Source organism: Nelusetta ayraudi, unplaced genomic scaffold, assembly GCF_046127955.1.
Source record: "Nelusetta ayraudi isolate G7.1 ecotype Tasmania unplaced genomic scaffold, CSIRO-AGI_Nayr_v1 ptg000005l, whole genome shotgun sequence".
NCBI lineage: Eukaryota > Metazoa > Chordata > Actinopteri > Tetraodontiformes > Monacanthidae > Nelusetta > Nelusetta ayraudi.
In genome coordinates, this window is record NW_027466055.1 from 8,116,720 (window position 1) to 8,143,949 (window position 27,230).

The 27,230-nt window shown below is 44.5% G+C and overlaps 1 protein-coding gene and 2 long non-coding RNA genes across 4 annotated transcripts in view; 2 read left to right on the forward strand and 1 right to left on the reverse strand.

Moving 5' to 3' along the window:
- The first annotated feature begins 215 nt into the window (after nt 1–215).
- On the forward strand, nt 216–7,858 carry LOC142877384 (uncharacterized). The gene is made up of 2 exons (XR_012923838.1): nt 216–523; nt 7,496–7,858. It is a non-coding gene; the product is annotated as an uncharacterized LOC142877384 (long non-coding RNA).
- A 141-nt stretch (nt 7,859–7,999) lies between these two features.
- LOC142877405 (uncharacterized) lies at nt 8,000–9,402 on the forward strand. The gene is made up of 2 exons (XR_012923841.1): nt 8,000–9,183; nt 9,246–9,402. It is a non-coding gene; the product is annotated as an uncharacterized LOC142877405 (long non-coding RNA).
- A 352-nt stretch (nt 9,403–9,754) lies between these two features.
- Nucleotides 9,755–27,230, reverse strand: part of gfra4b (GDNF family receptor alpha 4b) — a 35,051-nt gene continuing 17,575 nt past the window's right edge. The window contains exons 2-8 of one of the 2 annotated variants that reach the window (XM_076012005.1): nt 19,086–19,361; nt 18,924–19,004; nt 17,643–17,988; nt 16,857–16,966; nt 16,069–16,203; nt 12,672–12,823; nt 9,755–11,238 (exon numbers count right to left, since the gene is read on the reverse strand). In XM_076012005.1, the coding sequence (XP_075868120.1) occupies nt 11,095–11,238; nt 12,672–12,823; nt 16,069–16,203; nt 16,857–16,966; nt 17,643–17,988; nt 18,924–19,004; nt 19,086–19,361 (1,244 nt within the window). In that variant the 3' untranslated portion in view covers nt 9,755–11,094. Of the gene's footprint in view, nt 11,239–12,656; nt 12,824–16,068; nt 16,204–16,856; nt 16,967–17,642; nt 17,989–18,923; nt 19,005–19,085; nt 19,362–27,230 lie in introns of both variants that reach the window. The other variant, XM_076011997.1, reaches the window with a different exon arrangement.

The window sequence follows — 27,230 nt, forward strand, 5'->3', positions numbered from 1 at the left end:
CGAAAAAAAAAAGCTAAATATAAAATCTGTTGATAAAGAGCTCCCCATGGTGATGCCACTTATTTCAGATTTGCCATATAAGACATATATATGACATAACATATATGACATTGTTTCTTCAAAAGCAAAGTTACAAAATTCATCACAACCACCAAAAACACAAAACAAATCAAAATAAACATGATGTATGAATTAAATATACCGCTATACAAAAGCTGTGCTGGATCCTAAACACTGCTTTGAAAGAGGATTTAAAAAAAAAAAAAAAAAAAAAGACTCAGCCTTGTTTTTGTCGCTCTGTGACGTTGTGCAGCAGGGGTGACGTTCCTCCACTGGGCAGCTGTTGTGTTGACTCACGTCTTACGTCCAAACCTGTGGAAAAAGTTGCTGCGGCAGAAAGAGGGAGAACAGACAGAGGGGGGCCGCCAGTCTCTGGCTGCCAGACTGCGCTCTGGACAATTAGCTGCCACGGCCCAGACACAGTGGCTTCACTCCAGCGATAACGGCTGGACGCCCGGAGCCGGTAAGGAGACGAGACCTAGAGGTGTAATCATTAAATTTATTTCAGTTTCAAACAAAGGTTGCTCAATCATTGATCCTTGATCACGTTAAAGTAAGAAAAAGAAAAATGAACTATTGTAAATGTCTCTTTTCCACAGTTGTGCGTCACCATTTTTGTACTACTGCCGTGAAGTTTTTGGGGGGTGGGGGGGGTGCAAAAGTGTATACGGGTTGAAGTTTAGGTCCAATACAGACAGACACTCCGGTCAATGTTGGCTTCCCCTGTCTCCTCCACTGTTTTCAATGCAGACTTTGTTCGAGGACTCCTGCACATTTACCACAAAAAGCTCCAGTGTGGACAATAGTGTGATGTCAGTCTATTAAAAAGTTATTAGTTATTATTGAAAGCGGGTGGTAAACCTATTTGGTTCTCCAGTATACCTTATGTTGTTGTGGACGGCTGCCACCAGGCGGCAGTCTATCGTTACGCAGGGTGAGAGTCGCGGAGTTCTTCTTGTTCTTTTGTTCTTCTTCTACGTTTTTCTTTGCACACGAGCAAGAAAAAGAGTTCGGTCATGAACGTGCGGAATTGTGCCACGTGTTTGCCGAGTCGTGAGCATTTTAAAGTAAAGGCAGTACGGCCGCCACAAGGTGGGGTGAAACGTTAAATATACAGATGCCTGTGTGTGTGTGTGTGTGTGTGTGTGTGTGTGTGTGTGTGTGTGTGTGTGTGAGAGAGAGAGAGAGAGTGAGTGTTAGCCACGTGTATGAATGCTAAAACGGCTAATCGCGGTAGCTAAGCGTGATTCTGAATATCACACATTCAGAGTATTTATAATATTTCAGTTAAAGGTGCCTGTGTTGAGTGGCTCAAGCATCTCAGCAAGTGATTTCAGTCCAGTCAGTGAGAATCCTTTTCTTTTATTGATTAAAATATGTTTGTTTCTACGTCGTATGATGTGGTGGGATTTTGAGTGTTTTTTTTTTGTTTTTCGTGTGTTTGTCAATGTCCAGCCACTGCCGTATTTTTTTTGGTTGTACTTTTTATTTTATGTATACTTTTATTACCCTTGAAGAGGCATTTTTCTTTTTTTTGTTCCTTGCCATTAAACCACCTCAAAGAAAGGACGTACGCCCGTTCCCTGATTTTTATTTAATTTTATTTTTTTGTACACAGGTGTATGCATCGTCCGCCAGCTAAATTAAGAAAACTGATCAGTTCCGGAACCCTTGAAAACAACTCTCTGCCAGAGTTTGGCAAGGAGGCTGGGCGAGGGTTTGCAGATGCTTTGCAACGTTACTCGCACACAGTAGTGTGAAGTCAATGCATGGAATTGTGAAACGGTTCACCTGCCTTGTGAAGTTGACCATTCTCTTCCAAAATATAATGTAATTATTGTTTTAGCATTTACACATTGCCACTTAAGGATGCAGTGGACTAAAAAAACGATGGAATTACAGTGACACGTGGTGAGTTGACGCCTGACAATTAAAGAAGCTGCGCTGTCGACATTAAAGGGAGACAGCAGCTTTCCGGTTTCGTGAGTGTGATTTTTAGCCAAAAGATGAGTGCAGGTGGCATTTGTGAAGTGTCAGAAGGGTTGAGAAGTGCAGCCCTGCCAGCTGGTTTCTCTGTATCCCAGTTGGACGACACCGTCGAGGACCTGGGCATCACTGTCAGCGGGCTGGCCGCGACGCTCATCTGTGTTTACAAAGTGTCCAACAGAAGGGGGGGAGGCGCTGGATGTACATTCGACTTCTTGTGGATAATTCAAGGCTCTCAGTCTCCCGGGTGCGCCGACGCTCTGGAGCAGTCATTCCATCAGTTTCAAACTACGTGAGAAATCCACTTCATTCGCTGCTTTATTACGGCGGCGCAATATCCGCAGGAAATTAAAAGTAATCATGCAGTTAAACATATTCATATCCAAACTTGATTATAGTGTTCTTAGTTTTCTTCCAAAGGCAGCAGGAGACAGAAGACGCACACAGACACACACGTCCAGGTTATAAGAGAACAGGTTTTTGTCTTTATTGCCAAGTTTAACACAGCAGACAGCAGCAGTGAAAAAGAAGGGTTTTATTTTTTACCTTTTATCTCATTTATGATTTCATTTACAATCGGCGCTGTGAAAGTAAAGCTATAAATAAAGAACTTGCAGGAGATGTAGGGAAAACAGCACATTTAGCCCACTGTTTGCTGTCCCCTGTTAAAACACTGTGTTTCGGCTTCAAGCTAAAAACACTTTAGCCCCAATTCCACTGCCCAAAAAACTTGGGAGTTTTTTGAAAATAATCTACATTTGGTGGCGGTGGAATCTGCTCACTGAGCCGCGCTGTCGCGGGACAAAACGGGTCAGACGACCCGGGTCAAAATCGGCTCCAATCGGTTCCGCACTAATCGGCTTGTGGTGGAATCTGTAACCCCGGGACAACACCACCTTTTTTACCTGCCGCAGGGGGTGACGTTGAGCGTAACGTGCGCTAAATCATAATATCGCGCCAGTCGCGGCGTTTATCAAGCACCGATGCAAAAGTTTTCCATCACGTTCCATCAGCGCTCGATAATTGTTCATCGTCCTCTGGCTGTTTCGCCCGCTGCTCGGGCACAAAATGGACCAGCGGGAAGCGGCCGCGGAGGTGCGCGCCGCTTCAAGTCTGGCGGCAACGACGTCATCGTTCCAATCCAGCCAAAAGTGGCCAACAACTAAGAACACTGGCCACCGCCGGACTCTTGAATTCTGTAGAACTTCATCATGCGATCTCAGCGCAATGATGTCAGCAGACACGCAGCGGCGAAAGCAGAGGGGGTGCAGCTTGCCGGCGGGGGGGACACCCCGCTGGCTTTGGTGCGTGGAGACGGAACTCAATGCCGATCGCTTCCGCGACGTCCCGCGTCCAAAAACATGGTGTCATCCCGCTAATTTTAGTGGAACAGAGGCTTTAGTTGGACCTTCCACATGTTTGGGGGTTGACGACAACCAGGCCGTGTCAGAGACAACACACGCAAGGGCGATGCCGGGGAACCCGGGAGAGGTGTTGTGCCCTTTGTGACATCACAAACAGCTGATTTCCAGAAGTTTGTGTCTCAGCACAGAAAAGTAGACGAGGCAAACAAAGTAAAGGATGGACTGTTCTCAGGTTAGGGATGCAAATCATGCACTTTTGAATGTTTACTTACGTAGGGACCTTTAAATTCTACTGTTATAATACCATTTCCCTCACCATCCTGATTAAAGTCATAAAAAAAGATAAACAGCTCTCATTTGCTGCTTAACCTCAGAAAATCCAGCGCAGCTTAAAACTTCCATCCAGCACTTTATACTGGCTATAATGTTCAACTTCTGTCTTGATTGCCTCAGCGCTGAGCTCTGAGGCTCTGATCTACCCTGCTTCATTATTCAAAGACGTGCAGTGTCAAGTGTTATTAGCGGCGCTATGACCCTGCCACTGCAAAGAACTTTGTTGCAACAACACATGACGATGCAGCTTCTTCATATGATGGCGATTGTATCATAATAGCCAACAGGGCAGCTGCGTTAACCTTGCTTTCATGGGAAAATACTTGGCTCTCAATAACATTTTTAGCTTACAAGGACGTGATAAAAGTTGTATTGAAATAAAAATAAATATATAAATGCAAAATAAATGCAAGAATTAAGAATAATGGCTAGGGCCTGAGGGCCTGAAGAAAATAATGAATAGTATTCACCATGAGTCCCTAAGATGAAAAAAAAATCTATCTAAAATGCATTCTGCAACACACTGTGAACCAAGAATTAGCCTCTAAGGGAGAACAAAAGTATCACGCAATATAGTGAGTTCCCACGAGTCCTCAGCCAGACCCCAAAGGACCCTCAGCCGATGCAGTGCACTGGATTAGTAAATAGTGGCCCTTAGATACAGCCAGGCTGCTCCCTCTGTTGCACATTAAAGCTCATTCTGTCACACTGACTTCTAAACCAAAAGGTAATGTCCACGTGCTTTCTTTTTTTTATTTTTTTAGGATCCGCAAAAGTTGAATTGGTTCTGCAAACAGCAAACTACATTAGGAGAAGACAAAGCAGAAATAAAAACGAAACCTCTTCACTTATAGGAGATACACGTGTTCCTGCGCATTCATGCAAACTCACAAAGGCACTGATATGGACGGACACAAAAGCAGATGTCCACACACACACACACACACACACTGACCCACATGCACGCACGCACGCACCGACGTGTGCTGCACACACTGCGTACGCATGAGCAAACAGACTTGCCGCCAAACACAGATGCGAGCCGGCGAGGATGCGAACACATCTGGAGGAGTGTATCTCCAAAAACAAAAGGGGGGAAAAAGAAGAATGAATAAAATAAATGTGCGGTTGTGCTGTCGGCTCGCGAAGAGCTTCGCCGTCTTTGATTTCCACCACAGCTGCGCAGCACACTTGTGCAACCAATCGAAGATTTCAATAACTGAGCAAGGTCTAGACGGAAAGGTTTTTGGGACACTTTCCAAGTAGACGATATCTTAATTCATGATAATGAAGTAGTCAGACTTCCATGAAAAAGCACCCAAGATAAAAAAATAAATAAAAAAAAAGAGGACGAAGAAGAGGACGCGTCGCACGGTGATGAATGAATGACTTTGCATTTACTTTCTCCGAGTGACGGCGGCACAAAGAGGATCCGACTGTTGATGACCTTCAGACGGATTATTTTCTAAGTTACACTGATTAAAAGCTACACGCAGTCAACAAGCTCCTTTCTAGGGATTACAGCCTCGAAACAGAGGAATAAATATGCAGACACAAATCCAAGTCATTGCAATCAGTTGTATCTTTTTTTTATTATTATTTGGATGGATGGGAGACCTGCTGCATTGTCAACACTGTTGCTAATTTCATCATGTTTGCCTGAGGACGGAAAGAAAATGCCACAATCTTTATAATAAAATGATTATAAGTGACAAGCTAATGAGAGACCTCTCAACGTTAATTTATTTTGCTTCAGCCATCAGTTCAAACGCCTGCCTGTTAGCCTGCATATATTAATTATTATGTCTCGCAGGCTGCGTATTTGATTCTCACCTCAAACCTTGCCATTGTAATCGGGATATTTAATGCATTTGTGACAGCAGAGACTTTTAATCGCACCGGAGCCATTACAAAGCCATTATTTTCAAGAGGAATCGTTGAAAATGTTGGTGCATCAGCATTCATACGCCACAGTCGCTGGCAGGGCTTTATGCTTCTGTTTTACAGCAATTAGTGGGAGGAATACATTTCCGTTGTACCTCCGCAACAGGCGGAATTGTTTTAAACAAAGCAACCTCACCGACTCTGGAGAAAGGGCTCAGTGAAAGCTGCCGATTTCGGAGGTAAAATGACCCAGCAGGAAGTGGCAAAGAGCTATTAAACAATTCAGGGGGAAGAAAGAAAAAACAAAACTCTCTTTACCCCAAGAAAACAGCAGTGTTTTTAGCCCTTTGTTTGTACCCTCCTGCTAAAAAACGATGTTTTGTAAGACCTTCCACGTCAAGCTGAATTATAAAAAGGGCATAAATTGGTAGAACTGTATGTTTTTACGAGTGTTATGACATCACAAAGGGCTCATTTTCCATTTTTGTTTTTAGTAGATAGTGTATAGTACATTCCTCCTACAATCCAAAAATGAAATAGAACAAGACAATTTATTTCTAAATGTTTGGGATATGTAAAGTGAAGAAGTCAGCCACTTGTATTGGCCTGTGAAATAGACCTAAATGAAGAGACCTGAATCGAATTTGAAGTGAAACATTGCTCGCAAGCAAATTAAAGCCTGCGCAAGTTGTGGGTGTGAATATTGAAATGTTCCCCGCTACATCTGTCAGTTGCAGTCGCATAATGTTGAATAAGCCCACAGTGCAAACTAACTCAAGTCTCAGCATGTACTGCTGCTGATATGTCAGCCGAAACGGGGTGGTTATTAGTGTAGGCTTCTAACCGACAAAATAGAACTGTGAACATTCATCAGTGGAGGAGAAACAGCCAGGTCCAACATTTCTTAAGGTCACTTAGCTCTTTCCTTGGATGTATTTCTGTCTAATGAACTCCACAAATAGCATCTTTGTGTTTCTGGCCTCGACTTAAATATACTGAAGGCACAGTGCACTGACATTTATTGTTCCAAGTGCCATATATTTTTAACTTTAAATGTCAAAGGAAACTTTCCAAGTTTCCTCTAAGCACACGGGTCCACAGCGGGGTTAACAAAGATTCAAAAATGAGACCAATGAGGAGGAAAAGCTCATATTGTTTCTTCAAATTGACCGTCGTCAGACGTGAGCGTTCAGGTTAAGCAGATGAGCGGCAGGAGTTGCCTGTTGATACAGGTGCAACTGACACAGCTAATGAGCCTCCGTTGACTGCGTCAGTCGGCCAAAACACACAAGGGCAGCAGCGTAAGTGGAAAACTTCGCTTAACCTTCATGTGAACTATGTGGCGTAGCCACGTGGTGGAAAGCCAATACAGAGTATTTAGGGAGGGGAGTCAAGGCTGGGAAGGGGAGTGCAGAAACAAATGTCCTGTCTGCTGCAGCAACAATGGAATTTGTTGCTATTGAGCATCTTCCATCCATCCATACTGGATTTTTTTTTTTTATGATGGTGGGGTCACACCTCAGACAAGTCGCCACTTTATCAAATCCCAGGGTCACTTCCTGGTTCTGTGAAAAGGAACTCAAGTGGAAAAACAACAACAATACCTCTCACAAATATGGACGAACAATGTTTTCATCGTTTGTGCGGTGGGTTAGCATCGTACTCGTGTCCACCCAGCTTTACCAAACCGGCCTGGTGCGTGTGTCTGAGTTCCACGCTAGCTTTTTGCTGAGAAGCCTCCACAGCTTCTCTCTCTTTGGCAAACTGCATCGCGCAAAACCACAATAATTTTTAACTACGGTACGTTTGCTTTTGGGTTTTTATTTTTTGTTTGTTGTCTCTCTCTTTTTTTTCTTCTTTCTTTCCAGAGCGCTGCACACGGCAAATGAAAGAGCATCGGTCCCAGAGTGATGAGTTGGTATAAATCAGCGGAGCACATCATACCCGGAGCATTTAGATTCATCACGGCAATGTGTTCCTCATCTGCACGTTGTGGCGTAATGAGCAGAGTTCCTCCCTGTGGTGCTGTGATTTTTGGAAGTCAGTGATGTGAGTGTCGGCGCAGCGAGGCTGTTGTGAGGGGAGGAACTTTGGGGGGTTTACAGGGCACACGCAACAGCAGCAGCTTTGAGGGGGAACTGCCCTGCCGATATGGAGGTGCTTTGACATAAATTCTGACTCGTGAGATCTGGAATGACAGTTTTGTACATGAATAAATGAATAAATGAAAATCTCTTATCAGGCAGGACTTTATGTGCCAGATGTGTTCACTTTTCTTGGGTAAACAAATTGCAATAAACAGTTAAGAGTGAACCTTTTGGGAATGAGGCTGATTTTATTTATTTAGTTGTTTGTTTGTTTGTTTGTTTGTTTGTTTGTTTGTTTGTTTCAACAAACTCATCCACTGCAAATAAATGTATCAACAAATCACGATGGTCAATCACTCAATCAGTCAGATTTTATTTGTATAGCCAAAAAGTTCACAAATAAAATTTGCCTCAAATCACTTTACATTCTCTGCAGATGCAACGCCCACTCCGCTTCCACCGTCCAACCCGGTGTGGAAAAACTAAAAACTTTTTTTCATTTCTCTGTCACTGAGTTTCCCTAAAACCTTCCAATATGATTATTGAAGAATGTTGGGAAAAGTCCATCATTCAAATTTGGTGTGTCAGAACCTGTAGAGAGCTCTTGAGAAGAAGTCGTAGTTAGGGAAAAGGCCCAAGTAGCATTGAAGTGCATGTGTGTTTCTTTTCTTTTTTTTTTTCTTCTGGAGGGGATCTGATTGCAATCGAAAAGTTCTTGACCACATGAAAGCACCAGCACAAATATACTCCATCTATTGAATTGCGTCCGAAGGTGTGTCTCCAACCAGCACGCAGCAACTCCCACGGGCAGAAATACATCAGCCAAGCGGCGGTGAAAAACGCGGGTGGCAGCCGGGGATGGGGTCAGATAAGAAGTGGGGATCAGCAGGAGTCGGGTCAGACCTTGGGGTGGAACCAAGGTTGCAGACACAGCACCAAACCTGCATCAATTAGCCTGAGGTGGCAGCGTCAGAGGGGGAAAGAAGCTCCGGTAGTTTTTTCTAATTTGTGGAGAGCCGCCGGCTGGTTGCAGGGAGAAACCGTTTTAGTATCTTCACAGACTGAAATGAGGTCGGGAAGCTTCACAGTTTGTGCCGGCTCACTGCGCCTCCGTCAGGATGAATTGTAATGACTGGCTAACTTTTTTTTTTTTTTTTTTTTTCTCGCTTTTGATGGCGATCAATAAGAGGTGAAATTTTCATTTGGTTTGGTTTGTAATTGAAATGCAAAAAAATATTTTTGAAGTAAATCTGCAATAAGATTTCCAGGGGCGAATCCAGTTTATTTCCAGTCTGGTGACACATGATTGTCTGAGATACTCAAAATGCACTAGAGAAAAATCAGTGTCCTTGTCTGTGTTGTACGTACACATTTTACTTACTTTCACTTTGATTTTGCTCGACTAGGTGCTGTTTTCTTGGTACTTTTATCCACTCTCTCTTTGGCAGTGTGTTTGTGTGTGTGTGTGTGTGTGTGTGTGTGTGTGTGTGTGTGTGTGTGTGTGTGTGTGTGTGTGTGTGTGTTACCACAGCATGATTTTCAACCACCAATTTTAACATCAATTAAAAAAATTAAAGGTTATGTCTGTGTTTCAAACACACACTTTTGTCCGTTCCAATGCATGCATTCGGCTAACGGCACAAAGCAAAACAGCTGGTGCATCTTAAAATAAACGCTTTATATTTACTTGCTCTCCGTACTGTTATTATTTCTTTTTAATTACACCGCATTCAAATAACTCTCACACACATCTGAGCTGAATATGTCAGTATTCTGTGGCTGCGAGCTACCACTGCTTGTCTGCATGCTGCAGGGGGAAAGTGATTCCAAAATGTTTTGCTTGTTATAAACTAATATATTAGTATGCCGAGAGGGATGGAATTTGTTGCTAACGGTCTTCTTTTTTTTCTTTTAAAAGTCAACATCCCTGAAAATGACTTTTTTTTTTTTTAGTGTCAAGAAACCGGGGAAGCTAAATGAAGTTGCTAGTTATTATTCAAACTTTGACTAGCAGAAAACAACAATCTGAGAGACATCCGGAATGTTCCTCCATTTTGCACTTTATACTTCAAGAGTTTTCTGTTTTTACATTCTAGAGTTTTCATATTTCTGTATCTTTTTGGATTCAGTTGCATCTGTGATGGGAGAGAAACACAATTTCAATCCTCTCTATGTTGTGTACATTTCGCAGAGCTGACCAGGAAGTCGACTTTGGCATGGAAATACTTCACACTGTGAGTGTTGGTGTGGACGAACTTGTTTCGCCTGTGTTGGCTCTTGTCCCCTCAGAGGACATCGGGACACAGTACATTAACAATCGAGCGGCTCAATAACGCAGTTGAGTGAGCAACATTAGACCGTGAACTTTTATTCGCAGCACCCCTGCCCTCGTTCAGAAAGCACTGGCATGTTCCCATAACACAAAAGTAAAATGAAACACTGCGTCATTTATAACTGTCTAATCCCAGAGAGGCTCCATCGTGGTGTTGGCAGCAGTCCATCACTCAAAGCTTTTCCCTCTTCTGTCTCGGAGCCCTGCGGAGCAACGTTCACAGACACAGCGACAAATAGAAGGGTGTTACACTCACAGACGTACACTACAGCAGCAGAAAGGGTTAAAGGTTACTGTTTTCCTCAAGATTATAGACAAAAAGGTGTTTGTTTTTTTTTGTTTTTGTTTTTGTTTGCTGCTGACCAAGTGGCCGTTCTTCATTTCATGAGCAGCTACCAGATGCTGCTGCAGGGTCAAGGTTCGTCTTCCGCACCAGGACTTTGCCAGGTGCTTTCCATATCAAGGCTGCCAGACTTGCCATATTTTTTATTATATATTTTTTTTCACATTGTCCTAAAAAAAAACAACAACGTAGCTTTCCAGTAAAGTTCGGAAACAGTGGCTCATTGAACTCGAGAGCCGACAAAAAAAGTTCACAGACTTTGCTCCCACCCTGCGGCCCTGGCCAAGTCTCAGAGAAGAGTTTTTATCGGTAGAGCAAATCTTCACAGGTTACAACATAAAATACATATCCACCACATATTTAATTTTTTTTGTTCGAATAACTCTTCAAAACAACATTTTGTATGGCTGAGTGCGCCGGGTGTTCAGCTCCATTCGACGTCGCTGACTCCACCGGCCACCGTGAGTCTTTTGCGGAATCCGAGCGGTGAAAAGAAACTGCAGGCGGAAGTGGACCACGTCGACACACGGATTTAAAAAAAAAAACAAAAAAAAAACTGGATCACTGTACATATTTAGGAGGAGTAGCGCCAAATAGCCATCACAACCCTCTCCTTTCTTTCTTGTTTAGTTTGTTGCTGTTGCCCTGAACTGCGCTGGTCCTCCCATCTGTTGAGGGTCCTCAGCGCAGACCCCCGCAGGCTTTTTAGTGTCCGTTGTTGAGCCGGTGGAGGAGCAGCAACAGAAGGCCGGAGGCAGTTTGAAGCATGATGCTGGGAGGTGAGGCGGAGGCTGGCAGGCTGTTGGTTGGCAGTGTCGACTGGCCCACGAGCAACTCGTTTCCCAGCGCCTGGAAGGAGACACAGGGAAGTGTTGACGGGGAAAATCGCAGGGGAAGTGCGGTGCTAACGATAGGCCGTGGGACGCCACCAGGGTACAGCACGGGGGTGTTACCACGCCGTGGACATCCAGGAAGCCTTCACCCGTTCTGTGCCTGCGTGCGGTGCCAGGGAGCATTTTAAAAAGGCTCTACCTGGGAAACAGCTGTGTCCTAAACCAGGAAGTGGAACACTCTGTTTTCTTTCAGCTGGCAGGATAGTCATTGTCAGCCAGTCTACAAAATACCTGGCAACCTGAAAATGTTCAAACACTTCATACATACGCTGAACTACAGCCAACATAAACACAAGTTAGCAATCGGGTGAAATGGCTCTTCTCTTTCTCTTCTGCAGCCGCATGCCTATCTCCCAGTTGCTTTGGATACATTATGTTTTTGGCTTGTACTGTATATGTAAAACATAGCCAACTTTAATGCAAACACCTCCTCCATCTTGCATGGCAACATAAAATCATCTGCACGTTTGACTTCTCGGAAATGCCGCAATAAATACATATGCATTCCCTTTTACGTGGGCGTGCATCCTATTTGAGCATATGTTCCCTGATCCTCTCATTAGTGTCCGAATGCCGGAAAATAGTAGCAATTTTCCTCGTCTTTCGCACCCCCATACTTGGTTTTCCATGCAGGGTAAAATGGTGATAAATGATAGTTTCATTCATCTCATTTACCTCTTTGTCAAACAAATCTCAACAACGACAAGAGGTCTGTGTGTTCTGTGGTCTGCTCTTGTGTCCAGACCAAACAAATTAGCCACAATTCACCATAAATGCTACTGCTAGAGTTCAGCGAAGAAGGGCAAAGAGCACAATTTTATAATTGCTTTCAGATCTGTATAATCATGACAAACAGCAGTGTGGCATGATGGGTAAAAAAAAACAAAAAAAAAAACGCTTTTCCTCTAGATCTCCTGGAAACAGGATATTTAGCCCTCTGTATGCAGAATCATGCAGGAAGACGCTAGAATTTAGTTTCCGCTTCCCACTAACAAAATTAAAGCAAACACAAGAAGCTTGTGCTCCAAAAAACAAAACAACAAAATGGAACTGCAACCAGTTAAGAGCTTCCTAAGCTCAATGCTATGCTAATATGGCACAACTTCACTGTGCGGGGCAATATTAGCTAACATGTCTATGCTTTGTTGGACCTTTCACTTGTTTGAAAGGGAACGAAATCAAATACATTTGCTCCCATCGTAACATCTGGTAGGTCCAGCAGAGCAGCGGTTTTAACAAAAACCCCAAAGCAGCAGATGGCTAAATTTTCGACTTTCCAATCTCTGTTTCACCAGAGGTCGGAATGCAAAATAAACCGTTTTATTGTAATTTATTTTGACATCTCTAAATACTAACTGTGAAGAGGGTGAGCACCTGTGTGGGTATTACTGTGTCCAGGAAGTTCCTCATTGTTTTGACGGTGTCCTGCGGCGAGGCGGTGCTCCTGTTCTCCCTGCTGCTGAGGCTGGGGCCCACACTGCCGGACGTGCCGAGGGTCCGCTGCACGTCTGACTCACTCCCAAACATGGTCAGCGCGTTCTCTGAAACATTAAGCACGGCGGGCGAGTGAGACACGGCACAGTCAACAGCGAGCCCGTGAGTGATTTACTGAGCCGCGGAAGTGAGAGCTACTCAAGATCCGATCGGCCTCCATCTCCTCCACATTACTTTCATGTCTCTCAGTCCAACACGACATCCTGATGCCTGCCTGAGTTTTAGATTTTAATGTTGCGTGAGAGCTTCAGCTGAGGCCAGGGCTAGTTTGTATTTGGTCAGCATGAGGCAAGTGGAATGTGTGTGTGTGTGTGTGTGTGTGTGTGTGTGTGTGTGTGTGTGTGTGTGTGTGTGTGTGTGTGTGTGTGTGTGTGTGTGTGTGTGTGTGTGTGTGTGTGTGTGTGAGAGAGAGAGAGACTGTGCATGTGCATGCCTGTGTGTGTGAAAGAGAGAGAAAACAGAAAATACTCAGTATTCTCTTCAAGTATCCAAACTGCACCTGGCTCTCCACATCGACCTCATTAACTCATGGACCATTTACACTGGCCAAACAACTCTGAGGCCTCCCTCTGTATCTTCTGCAGGCAGGAGGCCCGAGGAATGACCGTCCAGAGATCCACCTCAGCACACACACACACACACACACAAACAAAGACACAAACACGGCAAAGATGCTCATTTCATGCACATGCTCGATGATAGATATACACTGCCCCAGGTCAGTAATAGGGCCCATTAACTTAGCAAAGGGCAGATCAAAGGTCATGAACAAGAGGGCAGCGGGGGGTTAAGCCTGTAATTAGAATTAGGCCAACAGAGGCGTTGCGAGAATTTACGACACACCCCTGCAAGCTGCCCCCTTGTGAAATCTGAGGCGCTTACAATTACTTTTATTCATTAAACAAATTGGGTGTAACCCAGCACGGCAGATGAGACGCCTTCGATTCCAGCTCTGGAATTTGGCTCATCCGTCTCATTGAGATCTGTTAAGAAGACGTGTTTTGATTGGAAAAGTTCCTTCTAATTTAAAGGATGTGAAAGTCCTTTCACAAACAGGAAAGAGCGCGCTTTAAAGTCGTGGCTAAAGAGAGAAGAGTGGAAGCATTTTCTAACTGAAAGACGAAGAAAAATGGCGCTGAAGGCTTTTTCTCAGTGGACAGTGCGTGTTTTCACTTCAGTCTAAGCAGCTTTGGAAGCCTTCAGTTGAACAAGGCAGCAGTAGAAAGTGATGACACCCCAATGATTACATCTCTCACACCAACAGTTAGCCGCCAGCCTTGATGTCTGTTTCTTCCACTTGCATGTCTCGAACAAGATGTTCAGTCTCAATCAACTTCCATGTTTTTGCCCCCCTCTAGAACCACGTTTTTGTCAAACAGTTGTGAGCAGCGATAATATGCCACAAGAGAGGAGTCGACGTTAGCGCTTGTTCAGTTCATAACTTGCCAACAATATGATCTCGATTAGTATCAATGTCTTGCCAGTAATGGAATGTTTACCACGACATCAAAGAAAACAAGTCTTCTGAAGAAAGTTTTCTTCTGTTCATTCTCCAACTTTTCCAAGAAAACAATGAAAATAAATCACATCAGGTGTTTGAGAGGAAAATCTAATAAATATCCAATTGTCTAACAATAACAAGGCTGGCTCACTTGTACTTCACTAACAAGTGACGGACTGCTCAGTTGAAATTGCCAAGGAAACAGCATGGTGGGGACAATTAATAGCAGGAGGAAATCAAGTGAACTGGAGGATGAAGCGAGCGAGTGAGTCTGCAAACTGTTTGAATATTGAGCATAATTCTACATTTAAATAAAAAGAAAAGAACAGGACCTGTGATTTAAATGAAAAAGCTGCTGCTGCTGTTTGAGCATGCTGGGCAACAGCTGCCTCGCCCCTGCAGCAGCTCCGACCTGTCACTTTCCACTTTCAATGAGAAAAGCTTTTTCTGTTTACCCCCCAAAACAGTTTTTCACGTCAAGTCTATTTAAATGTTCCACAATGTGGGTTTTCTATGTAAATTACTCTAATTAGGCGTCACCATGTTTTTTTTTTTTGGAAACCCTTTATAATGAAATCATAGTGTCTGAGCACGAGAGGTAGGTAGTATTGCACAGACGTTATGAGTTTGTTTTTTTTTTCGAATAGACGACTTTCATTTCAGTGTGTGACCAAGTCAGTTTAACCTAAACTCAAAGATGTCGGTGCAGTGGCTCCATGGGTGTATTATAAGAACTGGATACCGGACTGGCAATATGGTGGCAATTATTTTTCTCGAGGTACTGCAGCAAAGAAAAAAAAGAAAAAAAGAAAAAAAAAAGCCTATAAAACAGCTGACAGGATGACTGTGACCTGAAACGCGATTCATAGCAAATATTCCTATTGTAGATTTTCCAGTTTTGTTCTTCAAGTTCACTCGGTGGGTTCGAGTGGGTCACAGCAGGAAGGTTGCGGGTCCAAGTCCCACCCGTGGCCTTCGTGTGTGGAGTTTGCATGTTGTCCCTGTGTCTGTGTGGTACTCCAGCTTCCTACCATCAAATAAATACTGAAATTGTGTGGGTGTGAGTGCGGATGTTGGTCTCTTTATGTGGCCCTGTGATGAACTGGTGACTGGGATTATGTAACCATGGCTGCAGGGTGATAACTGATGGCAGAAAGTGAATGGATAGAAACAATTTTGTTTCCGGCTTGGAATTCTAAGGGATAAATGGGAAAACACCAATAAGCACCAGCTGCCTTTTTTAAACTGCCGACAAATTTGTTCACCTCAATGTGACAGACTGATGGTTTTATCCAATCGAATCCTCCTTGACCACCCACTCTCCCCTTCCAAGACTCTTTGCCAGGTGGGTTAACAGTCATTAAAGGTATGTTGTGTTAATTAGTAAGTTATAAAAAAAAAACAAAAAACAAAGACCCGGCAGCGGTCGTTTTTCTCTCTCTCCCCTCGCCACCGTTTCCTCCCATTTCCATTTTTCAAGCTCAGTCAAGCACAAACTATCGATTGCCTCACCTATCAGCGAGACGAGTCAAACTTTTTTTTTTGCTTCAGATGTGTCACACTGCACTTCCGTACTGCACATCTTTATTGATCCCAAGCCCGCTCGCATTCTTCGAGCCCTATTAAATAAAGACTCTTTAAATCTCCGTCAACTGATAGAGCGCGACGATGTCTGTTGTGTCATTGAGGCTCCTCGTACCTTCCTTCCTTCCCTCCCCACCCAAAAAAAATAAAAAATACCTTGCCCGCCTTTTATAAGGCTGTGGCTGATGCAGGCAGAGAGAGACTCACGCAGGCAGATGTTGTGGGTGAAGGAATCCAGGAAGGCGTCGCACTCCTCTCTGCGGCTGCCGCTGGACGTGCACGAGCACCACGGCGCCACGGTGGACGTGGAGTTGTCCACATAGTTGGGTGTTATTGTGCTTCCTGTCCGGAGAAAGGCATCGGTATTAAATATTCATCCGCGTGCGTAGTGCTTGCGTTATCTGAAAGGTTAATGGAACGCAGTGCTTCCCGTATACGTACAGCAGCGTGACTGTACTGCACTGCACTATTCTAGGCCAACTGGCCTTGTGAGGGGAAAAAAAAAAATCATATCAAACTCAAATTATCTCCTTCTTAGGCCACTAAACCCGTCATTGATTTTTGTTCCCCGTGGACGGCTGTGTTATATTTCTCTGGGATCGCCGGATCTCCAGCGAGCGTGACGGTGCCAAAAGTGCCAAGTGTGTGTCTTTAGGCGCTGCGAGGAGCCGACGGGGCTCCTTGAAATGCACTAGATCTCTCCCTCTTTATCTCCAGTGAGGGGGCGAGAAAGCCGGCGCAGTTCCTCCTCATTTGCAGAATTTCAAGTTAATAGAATATTTTATTATGCTAATCAGGCGAATTGGATATTCCGCTAGGAGGCTGTTGTTCTGGCGGACGGCCCGCGCATCCAAACCAGGTCCAACGTCCAACGTCTTCTCCTCTCTCGTTCTCCCACTCGCGCCTTGGCGGTGCTCGTGCTCATTTACCAATTCTCACTTATCCGCTGCATGCGCGCACGAGCGCGCGCATCCCTCGCTCGGTTCTCTACCTACCGATGAGACCCGTGTAGGCGAGGAGGCAGGCGCCATAGTTCCCTTGCTTGCACCCGCTGGCAGACGATGCGGAGGGTTCGCAGTCATACTGGAACTGAGCCAGACGGGACCTGCGGACAAAAAAACAACAAAAAACGACCCCTGTCGTTTTATTATGCTAAAAACTTTGCAGCGTTAATTAAGTTTCTAAAAAAGGCCACGGCGGCGACTACAAAGCGCCGGACTGTGACGTGAAAGTGATAGAAAGAGTAATATTTTTCGCCCCCACCTTCCATCCCTGGGATCATTAGTAAAGCCCTCTGTGTGTAATGGGGCTGTGAGAAATAATGGCCATGGCCAGAGATAGCAATGAGCGATAACTCTGATCCATCTGGCTCTTTATCTGCGCTAAATATTTAATGTGTTATTCCAACAGGCTCTCCAGGGTGTTCTAACCGTCGGCGTCGTGGAGAGCTTCGGGGTAAAGCAGCGGGCCCTTTGCTTGATTGAATGGCTGTTTATTTGGTTTCAAAGCGCCGTAATGCAGAGAAGCACACCGGGCCAAATAATGGACGGGGGAGTTTAAAAAAAAATTCTCAGAATGACAAAAAAGCTTTGCTTCTTGGGTTTAACTCATGAAAAGAAGGAATGATTTCCTGAAAAAATTACCAAACTGGAAAGCGCAATAATCTGGCAACCTGCTACGGTTTCCAAACGAGACCACCGCTGCATGAGGAATCACTTTAATATCTTGCGCCGATGCGAGGAGGCTAACAACACGTAGCCGCTCTCTCTCTGTGCTCTGACCTGCACACGTAGTCGGTGTTGCAGACCCTCATCTGCGCGATGCAGCTGGGCTTCTCGCCGCCTTCGTACGAACAACTGGGCACAATGGTCTGCCGGCGGCGCTCGGCGCACGCCGTGTCCGTGCACGGGCAGAAGAGCAGCTCGTGCGTGTAGTCGGCGGGCACCCGGTCGAAGAAGCGGCGCAGCGCCTTGTTGCACTTTGGCCGGTTGCACAGGCCCGACTTGGCGGTGGGCTTGATGCACGCCGAGACGTATTCCGTACGGAGCTTCTGGCACAGGTCATCCACGTTGCAGGCCTTGGCTGCATCCAGGCAGCGGTTTACTGTTGTCATGCCGACGTCGGAGTCTGTTCGGAGGAAGGTCAAGCAAAGGTACGTATTAGCAGAGGATAGAAATAATAGCATCCAGCGCAAAGGCTTTGTGCCATAACAGCGCTCATAGTAATAAAAGTAACGTGTGTGTGTGTGTGTGTGTGTGTGTGTGTGTGTGTGTGTGTGTGTGTGTGTGTGTGTGGTCTGTGCTGTGTTTATTTTTCTGGGATGCTGAGATTTAATCTCGCCTTGTTAAAGGTTGAACAATTTGAAGAAGGCTGGATACTTATGAATCAAAGTTCTGCTCTGAGGTGGAACCTTTGGGTAAATAAACAGCAGGCTCTTATTTTCCTGTGGACCAGTAGAACAAAGGGAGGCTGAAAGAGCTCCGGTGTGTTTTCTTCAAAAAGAACAGAACTCATAACTCAGCAACTCAGCAACTCATAACACTCTGCTGTTGTTTATAGCAGGGACTCCAACCTACCTGAGCGCTGCCATGTTGAGTTCTACTCTATTTTATCAAGTGTCTCATACCCAATTGAGACACTATCACTGTTAACCAATAAAATGTTTGCTTTTAGCTTCTACAAACAGATTATCTCCACTGTTCACGGCATTACCACAGGCGCTAAATGCGGAAATAGAACAGATTTGCCATTCTAAAAACAATTACGCCAATTTCAAACTTAATCTGGTCCATCATCCTTTTGATTCCTTTTTTAAATCATGTTTGATGCCATCAGTCACTTCAATCAGTTCAGTGAGAAAAGTTAAAACATTTCATTGTGGATGCTGGAGGAAAAGTTATGCAACTGAGTTGACAAGGGGAACAGACGGTTCCTGCGCTAGCCTTGGGCACGCTTCCAGGGAGAGTTCACTGGAGTTGAGTTTTGGGAGAACAAAACATCTTCAGAGAGGGTAAAATTGCAGGAAAATGAGGTGAAAGTTAATGAAGGTCGAGCAAACTTACCGGCTGTGATGGAGGCCAGGCGGACGTAGTCGTAATCCCTCTGTACCGTCTCGTAGGGGAAACCCTCCACCAGCTTGAGTCCTGAAAATGACACAAGTGGAAACGTTGAGTCTGACGCCGTGGAAACGCATCACTCAGACCTCCGTCCCTCCGACGGCTGACCGTGGATGATGGACTGATGGAGGCTCCAGTAGATGCTCAGGCAGTTCTTCTCTCTCTTCATGCCCCGCTTGCACTGGCAGCCATTCAGGGGGCTGGACAGCAGCGCCGACATGGCGTTGGCGCACTGGCTCCGGGCGCCGGGGCCCAGCTTCATGCTGCCGTTGCCGGCCACGCACTGGCGCAGAGTCCGCAGACGTGGGCTGCACGTCTCGTCGCTCGAGCACAAGTCCCCGGCCACGAGGCAGTCCCTGCTGGCCAGAGTGACCTCCAGCAGGGCTGTTGGACAACACAAATAGAGAGCAATTGATTTTTCTTTTCAGCATGATAGAAAGCATTGCTTAAAAAACAAATATGTTGCAAAGTCATTCAGTGAAATCATCTGGACAGGCTTTTTTAAAAAAAAATGTTTTATTGGTGATTGAAATCGTAATGGGAGCCAGTAATGGGAGCCAGGGGGCTGAGAGTCTCTGGTCTGATCGGGCAAAACATTCACAGATGGTTCTGGTAAATGCACCTGTTCAGTTGACCATGTTTACGAGTGTGCAAGCTGGAGACAGTCGAGTGACCATCATAACACGGGGCTGTACACAGTTTTGACTTTTATAAGCAACAATAGTGGCAAAGGCAAACACAAGGCTGGTAAACTAAACATACACAAAGGCTGAGCAAAAGCGAATGCAGCTGCAAACTTCAAACAAAAACAAACCAAGAAAAAAAAAAAACTCTTATGAAACATTTCTGAGCAGCACCAAAACAGTAAGTCAAGACTGTCTCATTTTTCAAACTGTCTAAATTCATACCGGCTCTGTTTTCTCCCGAGTCTGTCACCACATCTGAAAATATATATATTGGGGGGAAAAACAATTTCATGCAGCCTTTCTCTGCTTATTCCTGCGGTATCTTGAAGATAACTTGATCTCAGTCTGACACAAGGACCCAGAGATAGCGACGCACTCAGGTGTTTTGCATCTGTCAACCTCCAACCGATGGGCCGCGTTTGAATTTTCAGGCCAACTTGAGAGCTGCATCATCGCCCCATTCCCCACAGGTGAACCGCTGAGCCGTCACCTCCGTTATCTAAGCTCTCATACTCTCATATTCAGCTTGTCAGCCAAGAGCATTCAATAATTGCACTGGGTTGTGTAGAAAAAAAATTAAAAATGCTACCAAGAGCAACACTAACTCCAACACCAGGGAAGTCCAGATGGGCCCAGATGTCGAGCTTCGTCCTCTTGCTCCTCCTCCTCCTCCTGCTCCACCTCCTCCTTTTCCTCCTCCTCCTGCTCCACCTCCTCCTTTTCCTCCTCTTCCTGTGCGAGTCAGTTTGTGCTGCCTGGCCAGGAGCCGGAATAGACGCCATACATCATGAATGCAAATGAGCCGCTTGATTTGACATTTCCAATAAGCTCGTCTCAATGTACCAGTGGGTTTAGCCAATTAACCATGTCAGTAATCAATGTGTTGGGAGGCTCGGTTGAGTCCTCAGCTTCCCCGCCACATAAATCACCAGCAGATTGGCTGATCAGTTACCCCTTGTACGCCGGCTTAATGGTCCACTTCACGAGAGATAAAATGGAAAATGAAACTTAATGAAGTCTGCTGGAATGTAAGCTCCACTTCCTGTACACCTACGACGGAGTGAAGCCACGGGAGGAGGCATCGCTACGTGTTAATGCACCGAATGAGCACTTTGCAAATTGTCTTAATGGGCTGAAGTGAGCTCACCTTAAACACTAGACGTTCGGTTTACGTATGCAAAGGATATATTTCACATCGCGCACTCTGGAAAAGGGCATATCAGACAGTGCTGTGTGGAAGGGTGAGCCCGTAAAAAGAGCATGTGGAGTTACAATTCAAGTCGGTTAACTTATGAGCAAGTATAAAAACAGCAGATGTTCACTCGAGTGTTGTAGAACTGAAAAGCAGGTACAGCACGAGCAGCAATAGCAGTGGAGAACGTTAACAGAAATTACACAATGTTGACACAAAGGTTGATTAGTGAATTGGTTAGAAAGGCCAAGGAGTAAAAGCTGGTTTTTAAATAGGATTTAAAAAAGTCAAGTGTAGGCAAAGTCCTTATGTCCAGTAAAAGGCTGCATGGCCTTGCCTGCCCGAGTCCAGACCTCACAACATCTCGAAGCATCTGGGCTGCAGTATATTCGGGGCAACGTGCAGATGTGCAGGGTCAAGAGAGTCGATAGGTGGAGGAAGGTGCTCTAAAAACAGACTGATTAAAAAGTTTGGAAAGTCGACTACAAGAATGAATGCAACCAGTGCAACGAAGTGGAAGAAAGTAACAAGTGAAATGTGGCAAGACACGTCCTCGCTCCCAACACACACCAGCTCGATGCTGCTGTTACGGTCGGCGGCAGACACAGACGTGACTCACTCTGACAAAAGATTCAGGAAGACAGGAAGGGCATCGGCTTAGCGAGGACCCTTAGTGGGAAACAGCTAACGCTGACAACAGCGTCAATCTTTTTCTCTTGTGTTGGATGGTTGTCAAGGGTAGCACCAAGGTTTTTTAAACAAAGTGATTGTTATGCTTAGCCAAGCAGGTGAGTTTTCCCCATGAGCCGAGACCAAGGGGTCAAAACACAGGGCCGTCCAGTCTGTGATCACTTTTGAGATTTTTTTCTTTTCCTTTTTTCTTTTTAGTCATCCAGCTTTTTAAATACCTTTCAAAAAATCTAACAAGGCTTCCAGGAAGGTTGTGGGAGGTTCAGCAGAAATAAGTAAACGCCAAGTATTTGTCATTGAAATTGAAATTACTTCTTGAATGAAGCTTCTCAGGTGTTCTGCAATGGAATCAAAGTGAGAACAGAAATAGGCCAAGATTTGAGCCCTGGGGGACCCCACAGGCAACAGGCTGTCTGAATGGGAGGGAAAATGTCCTAACCAGACAGAAAGGTTCTATTGTGTCAAAAGACAATCATACCCTGACCGGCTGAGGATCAGTCAAGTTGCAGCATCCACAGAAGGCTCCTTTCAAATGCTTTTTTTTTTTTTTTTTTTTTTTTTTTTTTAACATACAGCATTCTTCTAAAGTTCAGCCAATAAGAAACCAGTTCCACCACATTTATTAGCTGAACCATAGCACTGATATTGTTGCTCTATTTTGGTCAACTCACTTCAAAAATGTCAAACCTTTCCATTCTGCTTTGCTCAAATTGTAAAGCTGATATCATCTAACAACAGGAGGCAATTTACAAAAAAAAACATCATTTCCAGTTTGTTGCTTCATACTGCAACTGCGACTTTTGTCATATGAGGTTAAAGGAGGCTATTGCATATTTTCCGTATTTCTGAAAAATTCTTGAAACTCACCTTGCTTGTTATGGAGTTAGGGAGTAAATAGAAAACACTTCTGTGCAGATATTGTGTGCACAGATGAAGTCGTTCCTGTTTGATACACTGATTATGACAACATTATTCACTCCCACAGCCAAATAAATTAGCAATTTCAGACATCAAAGCGGTGCAGATTGAAATCGGCAAAAAGGGAAGAAAAAAAGAAACGGGGTGAATACATTTCCATCAGCGGTCAAAATGGATCTGTGTCGGCGCCGCTAGCTTTCCATGGAAGACATCAAACGAACAGCACATGACAACCCCAAAAAAAACAATGTAATCGAGCTTCAAAGCATGCTCAAATTTGAATCATAACGCAATTACATGTAAAAGTCACAACATTTTTTCCATGGGAAAAAAAAAACTTCAGTTAATTGTATTCCAAGAAGTCTTATTTTTACCAATTAAAAAAAATGAAGAGATGCTTAAGGCAAATGACTAAATTAAGAGTAAGTATGAAATCTGTCATTTGTGTTATGTTGACAGAGCTGCAGTAAGAGTTCACATATTTGTTGTTGTTGGTTTTTTTTTTTTGTCTCTTTCTTTAAAACGTCTTGGTGCAAAACACTGCAATATACGTCTTTTTTTTTTTTTTTTTTTTTTACAGCGACGCACCAAACAGGACACATACACATTTGACTGCAAGGTCTTGTAAGAGCACTGGAAACCTTGGTTCCCCTCAGTGACGTCTCATATCCCTCAGATAGCATCAGATCCCAAATAGAAACCGCTCGTTTCCACGATAACCATCTCTCCTCCCTGCACCAACACCACCATCCTCTCCTCCACTAGACGCTCTCCCTCGGAGGGGACACAATGCTCCAGTTGATAGAAGGAAGAGCCCCGAATCATGAGCACAAACACCACGGATCGAGACTTGGAATGAATAAGAAGCATACATTTCCGTGTTGCCGGAGACCTTGATGCTGCAATTTTCATGCTGCCACGGTTTTGTCTTAACATTTGACTATTTCCTGTGGGGCTTTCATCCCTTTCCAAGATTACTTTCCACTCTCTGAAATTCAACTGTGCAGTTATTGGAAGAAAAGGGAAAAAAAAGAAAGATTACAAATTGATCCCATAATGCAAGAGCAGCTGTGCCATGGGAGCAAATTGTAAACAAAAAGATTATATCTGAATCGCGGAAGATGCCGCTTTCCCCCGGAGCGCCTGCGTCAGTTTGATCCAGCAGCTAAACGACTGGCTGGCAAAGCTGCGGTGGTCCCGGCAGAATCACATTCAGAAGCACGGAAGCAAACCGAGAAGTTGTGTGTTCATGCAAAGCTGCTCCAACTTTGAGTTTTACTTCGGTCAGGGCAACATGTGGTCAAGGGATGTGCTATCTGGAGCAGCGAGCAGCAACTGATTCCTGACATCAGTCAGACTCAATCAGCAGCGACTCTGGCAGGACTTGGGCAGTGGCGTCCAGTAAAAGTCACATGAGATCATATCAGGATTCCGTCTTGTCGTCTTTGCCACGGGGGCAGAGTAAAGATTTGGAGAAAGGTCAAGGGTGTATTTAGCACATGGTGCTGGAGTTCGCACAGTCACCTCACAGTCGAATGGTTGTGGGTTTGATTCCAACCTTGCACCTCTCAGTATGGAATTTGCATGTTCTCCCTGCGTCCGAGCAGGTTTCTCTCTGGTTTCTCCAGCTTCCACAAGCTGTAATGAAAAAAATAAAATCTACCGTCTTTTGGTTCTTGGGCTTTAACTTAGGTGTATGAACACGAAAGCTGCCATTAGAAAGCCACAGCAGAGAGTGAATTTCTTGAAAATTCTTCCCAACAGTCTCCTCACACAAAGACCTCCTTTACAGACATTTTATCTTGATGCATCTGCAAGTAGTTCTCCAGCTCCGGTACCCAATTCAATGTTAACGTTCGTGTTTTTCTCACAAATATCAGCTGCCAGGCAGGAGACACAGACATTTCAAGGATGGATTTTAAAAACTTCAATATATATATATATATATATATACACATACATATATATATATACATATATATATATATATATATACCACCATCTGAGCAACACAAATTGCTTTTGAAACTATTTCATTCAGGCAGTGTCGAGGCCGCTCAGTTGTCCAGGGGCCTCACAGGTAATTGGTGGGTACTGGTTGGACGTCAGCTCACTGAGCCGATCTGGACCTCGGAGGCTATAACCAGTGTCCTCTTCCTTCCAGCAGCTGGCAGCCTAATGAGTTGTTTTAGCTTTGTTTGATTTGGCTTCAGTTGTAAATAAATTCATCCCAATTTATTGAAACTCTCCTGTGTTTTTCCCACTTGTGCAGTTCACTAAGTAAGCTGAATACTGTTTTGTGGAGGGTTTTTTTTTTAACACATCTTATTGTCTGCAGTATTTGCCGACATCTCTGTACACTCATTTCAACCTGAATGTCGCAAAATCTGTCTCTATTACCAGTTAGGCGATAATGACTGATGATGAAGAGCTGCTACAGTACTTTATCTTAGATTAGTATAGATTTTTTTTTCTTCTAATTTTAGCAACTAAGAGGATTGTTGGACTGAAGCCTAAACAGGACTCTCTCTGTCAGGCACTTTTTGAAAATCTCTCATCAGGTTGTTTTTTTTTACGCTGTTCATCATACAGCTGTCCTAATCACAGTTTTTGTTTTACAGACAAAAAAAAAGAAAAAAGAGGTGGCACCATGGGGCTGCGTTTAAAACTGTCACCAACATGAGAAACCATTTGACAGCTTTTTGTCCAGCAAACTGAAAAACCAGTCAAAACATTCACCCATATGATCCAAAGTCCCAGCTACTTTAGTTGTCTATGGGCCAGTTTCATACGAATGTGAAATATGTCCTCTGAATATCTGAAACATTACATCTGACACTGTGTCGACAATAAATAGGAAGAGCTTATTTTTGTCCGAGTGGGCTCGTGTTCCTAGAGCTGAACGAATCAGACAACCGCTGGGCTAAAAATCATATTCCTGAACAAACTCTGAAAAAATCAGCACTTGGCTGAGCGAAAAGCAACAGCTTTTACAGACAAGCACTTGATAAAAGAGTGGTTGCTTGTCCAGCCTAACCTGAAAAGGTGTTTGTTCAAAGTGCTATAGCTCTCGTCGCTCAGGTGAGACAACGGCGAGATGCTCTGCAGTTGAGTGGCTCCGTTAGCCGCTAGTCCCCCGGTGACTTCAAAAAAGTTATTTTGAGCCACCTGGGCTTTGTATCGCCGCTGAGCTCAAAGTGTTGGAAGGCTGCGGGTCGTGTTTGCCAAAATTCTGACAAGCACTACCCCCCCCCCCCGCCTGCCGACGCATCGATTCGCCTGTGCTAAGAACACGCCATATACTTTCCTTTCTTTGAGCGGGGCAAAAAGAAAGACTGCAGCAGGGAAGATTCTCCCTGCCGGCACGCACCGCTACCCAGAGCAATGGTAGCACACTGTTAGCAGATCCTCCACAATAACATGAACAGCTCTGTGTCTCAGCAAGACAGCGTGGACGCTGCGGGACGGCGCTGTTGAAAGTGTTGGAAGAAGCGCTGCAGGTGAACCAATTGAATGATCAGCTTAACAGTTTACAGAGCGTGAACAACAGCGTGTTGACTGTCTTTAAATACAAAAAAGTTCAAATGTGTTTGGTGATTTCCGTCTCTAAAATGACTCACATAACCAGCTATAATTAATTACGCCTATGGCCGATTGAATTCATTTTAAATTTGCCCTCTCCGCTCCATTCGGGAGGCATCAAAGACCGGCTAATGCGCAACGCCGAGGCACTTTTATCGCGTTGTCTGGATTTTACACTATTCAGCAGACGTTCCTCTCAGCAGAAAGTCCCCATTTCCCAAAGCTCTTTCCTTTTTGTCCGCACCAAAAAGATTGGGTCTCTGGGTTTATCCGAGGCTAATTCACAGTTCTAAAGGGCTCATATATCAGGTGTCAGAAACAGTGTCTTGGCATAAACAAGACAGATGGAGAGAAGAGATGCATCGGCGTCTTATGCCAGTTTGTCCGCGGAGACGTCCTGTTGGGTTTATAAATATATTTTTTTCATTTATGTTTGGTGAAATAACAAATGGCAAAGTGCTTTGATGCAAGATGTGAGGAAGGGAAGCCTGTGTGTTTTAAAGGACGCAATCATTGAGGATAAAACATGAGGAGTCCTTGCATATATACGCGCTCCAAACGGAGGAGATGCTAATTGATGATGACTTTGGCTTTCGACAGGTTATGATGAAAACTTGTCTTTAGAGACGCAGAACATTTTCTCTCAGGCCGGAACTCTAATAAAAAGTTCCGATGAATTAATTCTCCTTGAGGTAACGTTCAGGTTGTCATTATTATAAGGCAGCTGCTAGATTAAAGAAAAGGTGAAGGCTCAGCGCTGAGTTCATTGTCAATCGCTGTGTAACAGGTGCAATTAACCTCTCCTGCCCATCATCCTTGGCCTTCGGCGCAGGAGATACTACTTTCATAGTGTTGTCTCGGTCTGAAAGTCCTGACTGCCGCTCTGAGCGCGCCTCGGGCCAAACAGGGCACACAAATGATAGTCAGTCTGAAATACGGGCAGTGGAGTCAGTGGTGGAGAAGAAAGCAGATACGGCACCGGTGTGTATTGAGCCTTTGTAATTATTTCATATTTTTCACATTTTATTTTATTCCAACACATTCTAGTCAAATTATTTACCTGCCAGAGTTTAAAGTGTGTGTCAAGTCCGGCTCTTCGCATTCTCACATATTTACAGCAGGCATGTTATTGAGCCCAACCGTCCCATGAGTCTCTCTTGATGTTGTCTGCACTCGGAGGTGGTG